The following is a 9,180-nucleotide window of genomic DNA, read 5'->3' on the forward strand; positions in this document are numbered from 1 at the left end:
CACAAAGTGTGGGCGTGGCTGGTTCTGAAAAAGCAAGATTGTGCGCGAGGATTTTACAGCGTCGCCACAGCACTCGCACGAGCGTACGTTTTTTATTATACCCCAGTGGAGCGTACCCAACGACAAACAAAGAGGAGCCTTGTCAGCCAAGATTTCTCAAGACGTAAGATAATATTTTATTTTCATTGCATTGTTGAAATGTAAATTGATATGTTTTTTAATTGCATTTTCATAATTTTGTCGCCTTGTCAGTGACCTACATTAGTGATATGGTGTTGCATTTAGTGCACCTGTGCTGGATAGTGGATACAAAATTACATGTAGACTAAACTAACAATATTGAATGTTGATTTTTTTTTAAACAATTTTTATATAGCCTGTAATAGTAATGTTAGAATTAACTATTTATCTTTCCCAGTAGGCATAACAAAGAAACTAAATACAATAAATAGCCTATAACCTAATTTTGCCCATTAGGCTGGCAAGGCCGGATAGCCTGTTAAATAAAAATCAGAAATGCACACAATTTAAAAACGGGTAAGCTCCGAATTGAGTGTCAATGGTAGATAGATAACGCTCTACCGTGTTTTATTTTATGCTTGGCACACTATCTCAGATATTTTTAGGACTGCATGACCCAGTTTCTGGAATAGTCTCCATCGTTCGCACAGATGACATTCTGTCAAAAACGGAGATGTCATGTGTGAATCTATATTTACATGATTAAAGAATAACTGTCAAAATGGCTTGTACTTTCTCAAGCCCCATAGGCGTCAACCGCTCCGTTGAGGCTTTCATGTCTACTTAATATGGTGAATTTTATCTGTAGCATACTACTGTATCTCTTGATATGATATACATTGGTGTCGTATTGAGGACGGGTGACGCTCTTAGTCAGTATTTGACCGTTCTACACAATATTATGACCTAAATGTTGATTTCATGCTACAGTAATGGCATTTTAACAACAGGCTCTTGTCTGTTGTCCATTTTCACTATGTGTATTTTACATCGAATTGCTGTATAATTTTTAGTGTTTAACTGTGTTTAACCACAGACGTGTAGCCTTATTGTATAATACCGTTAGACTTTATTGTGTTATCATTTGGTTTAGGAAATTCACATTCACACCATTCACATTTTCTTTCAGATCTGTTTTGCAGTTGTAAACAGGTAGCCCATTACTGTAAATATAATGTTGAGGGTGCCCCAAAGCCTAAAAATAAGATGTTTTAAAATAGAATAAATGTGCCCTTGTTTGCACTCTTGGGAAACCTATATTTATGTGGTCACAATTAACTTAGTAATGTTCAAAAAGTATTACGCATACAGTACCAGTCAAAAGTTTGGACACACCTACGCATTCCAGGGTTTTTCATTATTTTTTATTATTTTCTACATTGTAGATAATTGTGAAGACATCAAAACTATGAAATAACACATGGAATAATTTTAGTAACAAATCAAAATATATTTCAGATTCTTCAAAGTAGCCACCCTTTGTCTTGATGACAAAGAGAAATGACAGTCCATCATTACTTAAAAACATGAAGGTCAGTCAATCTGGAAAATTTCAATAACTTTGAACGTTTCTTCAAGTGCAGTCGCAAAAACCATCAAGCACTGACAAAACTGGTTCTCATGAGGACCGCCACAAGAACGGAAGACCCAGAGTTCCCTCTGCTGCAGAAGTTCATAGTTACCAGCCTCAGAAATTGCAGGCCAAATTGCTTGACAGATTTCAAATAACAGACACATCTCAACATCAACTGTTCAGAGGAGATTGCATGAATCAGGCCTTCATGGTCTAATTGCTGCAAAGAAACCACTACTAAAGGACACCAATAAGAAGAGACTTGCTTGGGCCAAGAAACATGAGCAATGGACATTAGACCGGTGGAAATCCATCCTTTGGTCTGATGAGTCAAAATGTGAGATTTTTGGATCCAACCATGTCTTTTGTGAGATTTAGAGTAGGTGACTAGATGATATCCGTATGTGTGGTTCCCACCGTGAAGCATGGATGAGGAGGTGTAATGGTGAAGGGGTGCTTTGCTGGTGACACTGTCTGTGATTTTATTTAAAATTCAAGGCACACTTAACCAGTATGGCTACCACAGCATTCTGCAGCGATATGCCATCACATCTGGTTTGCGTTTAAGTTGGAATGCAGAGTGAAGGAAAAGCAGCCTTCAAGACTGTTGTAAAAGCTTTCCAGGTGAAGCTGGTTGAGAGAATACCAAGAATTTGCAAAGCTGTCATCAAGGCAAAGGGTGGTTACTTTGAAGGATCTCAAAATATATTTTGATAACACTTTTTTTGGTTACTACATGATTCCATATGTGTTATTTCATAGTTTTGATGTCTTCACTATTATTCTACAATGTATAAGAAATAAAGAAAAACACTTGCATGAATAGGTGCGTCCAAACTTTTGACTGATACTGTATATCACACAAACATTTCAAGATTAGATCAGATTATGAGGAATGCCAAATCAGGTCATGTTAACAAATGTGCGACTCAACATTATTGCATTCTAGACCTACAACTTGAACGTTAGTGTTCTATGTTTTAAAACCTATCACCAGAAAGCGTATGTAACCTAGTTTGCTTCAGTTTGCCAACAGGTTTAAATGAGCAACAAGGATTGACCTAAATCTGTATCTCAAGAAAAAACAAGAAACAATTTGATCCTGTGCCCATTTGTTCTAATGTAATGGCATAGACTTCTCTTAACCTGAACTCTACTATGGGAGAAAGCCAGTCAAGACAAAACATTCTCCTAACCATGGCATCTACAGTATAGGGGCCCTTTGGAATAAAGAAAAAATATCAGGTAGCCATTTGAAATTATAGAGACATAGTACTGGAATGAAATACTGTATATGTGGGGACTAAGATTAGAGCAGTATGTATGTCTAATCTATTTTAAACTATGATCCCAAATCGCATTTTAATTTCCTCTTTTACATTCAGGAAAAAATGCTGGTGAAATCAAACAGCGAGTATGACTCCTTCCTCTACTGGAGACAGCCCATTGCAGCCCCGGACCTGTCCGAGCTGGAAGACCTGGGTGTGACCAACAGCAAGCCAACCAAGAAGAGCAAGAAGGCCACCAAGAAACAGAATGCTGCCTTAGCCAAGCCAAGGAAGCAGCAAGAGGCACAGGAGGCTGAATTGTCAGAGTACACCACCTTCAACTACTGGAGAGAGCCTATCTCCAGCATCGACCTCCTCGACTTCAACCTGCTTCTGTGAGAACCATCCCCATCTCAGCCTCCCAGTCATAAGACCCTCCCTCTCCTCACACTGGCCCCATCTGGATAAACATGGATTTTGTTAAGTTTCTGGTCCCAAGAAGAAGTACTGAATCTGTATTAGTCTGTACTGTGCATTTTTGTTTAGGATCCCGCTCCCTTTAAAAAAAAAACATTTTGGCCTAAAATGACATACCCACATCTAACTGCCTGACCTGAAGCAAGGATATGCATATTCTTGATTCCATTTGAAGGGAAACACTTTAAAGTTTGTGGAAATGTGAAATTAATGTAGGAGAATATAACACATTAGATCTGGTAAAAGATGGTACAAAAAAAAAGCTGTTCTCTTTTTTTGTATTTGAAATGCAAGAGAAAGGCCATCATGCATTATTCCAGCCCAGGCACAATTTAGATTTTGGACTCTAGATAGCAGCAGTGTATGTGCAAAGTTTGAGACTGATCCAATGAACAATCGCATATCTGTTCAAAATGTTGTATCAAGACTGCCAAAATGTGCCTGATCAAGTTTATAATTGTGCACTCTCCTCAAACAATAGCATGGTATTATTTCACTGTAATAGCTACTGTAAATTGGACAGTGCAGTTAGATTAACAAGAATTGAAGCTTTCTGCCCATATCAGATATATCTATATCCTGGTATTTTTTTTGTTTTGTTACTTACAACCTCATGCTAATTATATTAGTCTACTTAGCTCAACTAGGAGTGGCAGGGTAGCCTAGTGGTTAGAGCGTAACCGAAAGGTTGCAAGTCCAATTCCCCGAGCTGACAAAGTACAAATCTGTCGTTCTGCCTCTGAAAAGGCAGTTAACCCACAGTTCCTAGGCAGTCATTGAAAATAAGAATTTGTTCTTAACTGACTTGCCTGGTAAAAAAAAAAAAAAAACTGTCCCGTGGGGGGGGACTGATCCCGTAGAGGATAACCTCCAAATAATACTGAAAGGACATTCTAGGGAGTTCTGCTTAGGTTTTCTCCACATGAGGGCTACATGACTCGATCACTAATTTCAACAAACATAACTAACTAGAAATGGCAATAAGGTGAGCCTTTAAATTATTATAAATAGTTAAATTTCACACTGACTGCATGGCTCCTGTCTCACATTAAGGACTTACACATTCATAATTTGTGAGAGAACTTGAGTACGCTACATCACATTTTTTAACAAATGCTAAGTGCTGTCGCATTTTTAGCCTCACCTAAAACAGGCTTGAAGGGTAGTGCCAACCCGAGCCTTGGAGAGTGTCCGCATGTTGTATTTATAAGTAGTTATTTTTAAGTAGTAGAAAGTAAAGCACCTCCACACAGAACAGATATTTTAGAAGCTCTTAGGGAGCCACAAGCATGACTGTCTTTTGCGCTTTGTATTGATTTGTTTCAGACACTGAACTGACTGGCTCAAACCCACCCAATTAATTAATTTAGTATGCTGTTTTTAGCCTACCATAAGTAGGCCTCAACAGAGTGCAATGACTGAGGATAAATGTTAGAGATTCCAATGCAGAGCTGTTTTCTTTACTTTACTTCTGCATAGACCACCGTTACGTACCGTCTGAATGTCAAGGAAAGAATGGATTGAAATGTTTAATGAAAGAAGGGAAAGGAATGTTTTTAATTGTGCCAGACTGATGTTGCACATGGTCTTGAAAGTACGGTAGTACACACTCAAATTTTGGATGCTTTTAATCATAAAGCTAACTTGTGCAATGAGCAGTAGATTCCCAAATGTGACTCAGATTAAGAGATTAAGATATGCACAGGATATCAATACACTTTGTTTACTGTGAGAAATAATCTCAAACTAAAGGGCTAGAACATGCAGCATTTTTTGAGGAGATACAGTGCCTTTGGAAAGTATTCAGGCCCCTAGACTTTGTCCACATTTTGTTACGTTACAGCCTTATTCTAAAATGGATTAAATACAAAAATCCTCTCAACACACACTACCCCATAATGACAATGTGAAAACAGGCTTATTTACATAAGTATTCAGACACTTTGCTATGAGACTCAGGTGCATCCTGTTTCCATTGATCATGCTTCAGATGTTTCTACAACTTGATTGGAGTCCACCTGTGGTACATTCAATTGATTGGACATGATTTGGAAAGGCACACACTTGTCTATATGAGGTCCCACATTTGACATTGCATGTCAGAGGAAAAACTAAGCCATGAGGTCGAAAGAATTGTCTGTAGAGCTCCGAGACAGGATTGTGTCGAGGCAAAGAGCTGGGGAAGGGTACTAAAAAATGTCTGCCACATTGAAGGTCCCCAAGAACACAGTGGCCTCCATTCTTAAATGGAAGAAGTATGGAATCACCAAAACTCTTCATAGAGCTGGCCAAACTGAGCAATCGGGGGAAACGGGCCTTGGTCAGGGAGGTGACCAAGAACCCGATAGTGATTGTGATAGAGTTCCTCTGTGAAGATGGGAGAACCTTCCTGAAGGACAACCATCTCTGCAGCACTCCACCAATCAGGCCTTTATGGTAGAATGGCCAGACATAAGCCACTCTTCAGTAAAAGGCACATGAGAGCCCTCTTGGAGTTTGCCAAAAGGCACCTAAAGACTCTCAAATCATGAGAAACAAGATTCTTTGGTCTGATGAAACCAAGATTGAACTCTTCTGCCTGAATGCCAAGTGTCATCTTTGGAGGAAACCTGGCACCATCCCTACTGTGAAGCATGGGGTCAGAATCATGCTGTGGGGATGTTTTTCAGCGGCAGGGACTGGGAGACTAGTCAGGATCGAGGGAAAGATGAACGAAGCAAAGTACAGAGATCCTTGATGAAATCCTGCTCCAGAACGCTCAGGACCTCAGACTGGGGAGAAGGTTCACTTTCCAACAGGACATCGACCTTAAGCACACAGCTAAAACAACGCAGGAGTGGCTTTGAGACAAGTCTCTGAATGTCCTTGAGTGGCCCGGACTTGAACCTGATCGAACATCTCTGGAGAGACCTGAAAATAGCTGTACAGCGACGTTCCCCATCCAACCTGACAGAGGTTGAGAGGATCTGCATGGAAGAATGGTAAAAACTCTCCAAATACAGGTGTGCCAAGCTTGTATCGTCATATCCAAGAAGATTTGAGGCTGTAATCTCTGCCAAAGGTGCTTCAACAAAGTACTTATGTAAATGTGATATTGCCATTTTTTTGTTTTTATACATTTGCAAAAATGTCTGAAAACGTGTTTTTGCTTTGTCATTATGGAGTATTGTTTGTAGATTGAGGGGGGGAAATGATTTCATCAATTTTAGAGTAAGGCTGTAACGTAACAAAATGTGGATGAAGTCAAGGGGTCTGAATACTTTCCGAATGCACTGTACGCACATAAGCATTAAACAATATTTAAACATTTTGAAATAAATTGAGAAGTTAAGGTTTCATTTTTCATGACACTTACAAAAACATGTCATAGGCGAGGTTGTCTCATCAAACTGGCTTCAGTGTAACAATGTCCATGCACCTTATATGCCTAAAATTGACAGTTTGTGAACAGGTCTTGTTAAATAAAGATGCTTCTTGAACACCTCCAACTGCCAGAGTAGGGTATGGACTCATGTTTTGTCCATCAGACACCCAGTAAAATATATGGTTTACTGGATAATTATTAGCTTTTTCAGGATTCTTATTCGAATAATATGAAACCACTTCCTTTGGGGCATTTGGTATTAAAAGCTCTGCCTATGACAGTACATGGGACCATTACACTTTCATTAAAATACCTACAGTTGAAGTTGGAAGTTTACATACACCTTAGCCAAATATATTTAAACTCAGTTTTTCACAATTCCTGATATTTAATCTTAGTAAAAATTCCTTGTCTTAGGTCAGTTTAGGATCACCACTTTATTTTAAGAATGTGAAATGTCAGAATAATAGTAGAGAGAATGATTTTCAGATTTAGTTTCTTTCATCACATTCCCAGTGGGTCAGAAGTTTACATGCACTCAATTAGTATTTGATAGTATTGCCTTTAAATTGTTTAACTTGGGTCAAATGATTCGGGTAGCCTTCCACAAGCTTCCCACAATAAGTTGGGTGAATTTTGGCCCATTCCTCTGGACAGAGCTGGTGTAACTGAGTCAGGTTTGTAGGCCTCCTTACACACACACACACTTTTTCAGTTCTGCCCACAAATGTTCTATAGGGTTGAGGTCAGGGCTTGGTGAAGGCCACTCCAGTACCTTGACTTTGTTGTCCTTAAGCCATTTTGCCACAACTTTGGAAGACCCATTTGCGACCAAGCTTTAACTTCCTGACTGATGTCTTGGGATGTTGCTTCAATATATCCACATATTTTCCATCTGCATGATGCCATCTATTTTGTGAAGTGCACCAGTCCCTCCTGCAACAAAGCACCCCCACAACATGATGCTGCCACCCATGTGCTTCACCGTTGAGATGGTGTTCTTCGGCTTGGAAGCCTCCCCCGTTTTCCTCCAAACATAACGATGGTCATTATGGCCAAACAGTTCTATTTTTGTTTCATCAGACCAGAGGACAAGTACGATCTTTGTCCCCATGTGCAGTTGCAAACCGTAGTCTGGCTTTTTTAGGGCAGTTTTGGAGCAGTGGCTTCTTCCTTGCTGAGCGGCCTTTCAGGTTATGTCGATATAGGACTCATTTTACCGTGGATATAGATACTTTTGTACCTGTTTCCTAAAGCATCTGCTGTTCTATAATTGATTTGTACTTTTTGCACCAAAGTACGTTCATCTCTAGGAGACAGAATGCGTCTCCTTCCTCAGCGGTATGATGGCTCCGTGGTCCCAATAGTACTTGAGTACTATTGTTTGTACAGATGAACGTGGTACCTTCAGGCATTTGGAAATTGCTCCCAAGGATGAACCAGACTTGTGGAGGTCTACATTTTTTTTCTTGGCTGATTTCTTTTGATTTCCCTATGATGTCAAGCAAAGAGGCACTGAGTTTGAAGGTAGGCCTTGAAATACATCCACAGGTACACCTCCAATTGACTCAAATTATGTAAATTAGCCTTTCAGAAGCTTCTAAAACCATGGCATACTTTTCTGGAATTTTCCAAGCTGTTTAACGGCACAGTCAACTTAGTGTATGTAAACTTCTGACCGACTGGAATTGTGATACAGTGAATTATAAGTGAAATAATCTGTCTATAAACAATTGTTGGAAAAATTACTTGTGTCATGCACAAAGTAGATGTCCTAACCGACTTGCCAAAATTATAGTTTGTTAACAAGAAATTTGTGGAGTGGTTGAAAAACAAGTTTGAATGAAATTGTCTTCCTTTTAGTTGTTCATTTTCTCTAAATCTAAAGGCACAACGTAGATTTGAGCATTTTTTGGGGGCGGGGGAGTTTGCCTGTTATAGATGTTATTTTGGATGTCACATATCAGTTGGCAAACAAAGTAAAAAAATTATAATCTTTGAGTCAATAAAGCCTCCATACAAACATGGTCTCTTTTTTGGTTACTTGAGTAAGGCAGCTCCAAAATGCAGGTGTTTCAGCCTAGCTTAGTGTTTTCTGTGGTGGTGGGGCAGCCAGCGGAAAATATGGAGTGTAGGGGTTGGTAATGTTCTCTAGTTGCATTGTGATTAACTAAATGTTCTGTCACTCATGGGGACACTATGTCACTGCCAAATCTAAGGTTAGAGCTAAAAAAAATCACGCCCCCTGGGTGCTGCCATAGAGTTACATTAGAAGTGCCCATCTAAGAAGGCTCAAGGTTATTGGCCAGATAACTTGACGTCAAATCCCGTTATATCTACAGTAGCTTTGATTGGACGGATGGCAACATCATACTTTCAAAATATTAGATAGCAGTCCTCCTCATGAATCAAGTCAACAATCTACTGGCAAATCCTTTTTAATCTTTGTCATATGAAGAGAAATAAGAGATAAAACG

The 9,180-nt window shown here is 39.3% G+C and overlaps 1 protein-coding gene across 1 annotated transcript; it reads left to right on the forward strand.

Moving 5' to 3' along the window:
• The first annotated feature begins 46 nt into the window (after window positions 1-46).
• On the forward strand, window positions 47-6,827 carry LOC115131569 (protein AF1q-like). Its single transcript, XM_029663377.2, has 2 exons — window positions 47-163; window positions 2,980-6,827. Exon 2 carries the CDS (start codon window positions 2,986-2,988, stop codon window positions 3,259-3,261), a length of 276 nt encoding a protein of 91 aa, XP_029519237.2. The 5' UTR covers window positions 47-163; window positions 2,980-2,985; the 3' UTR covers window positions 3,262-6,827.
• The last annotated feature ends 2,353 nt before the right edge of the window (window positions 6,828-9,180 follow it).

This window comes from Oncorhynchus nerka, linkage group LG7, assembly GCF_034236695.1.
Source record: "Oncorhynchus nerka isolate Pitt River linkage group LG7, Oner_Uvic_2.0, whole genome shotgun sequence".
Classification (NCBI taxonomy): Eukaryota; Metazoa; Chordata; class Actinopteri; order Salmoniformes; family Salmonidae; genus Oncorhynchus; species Oncorhynchus nerka.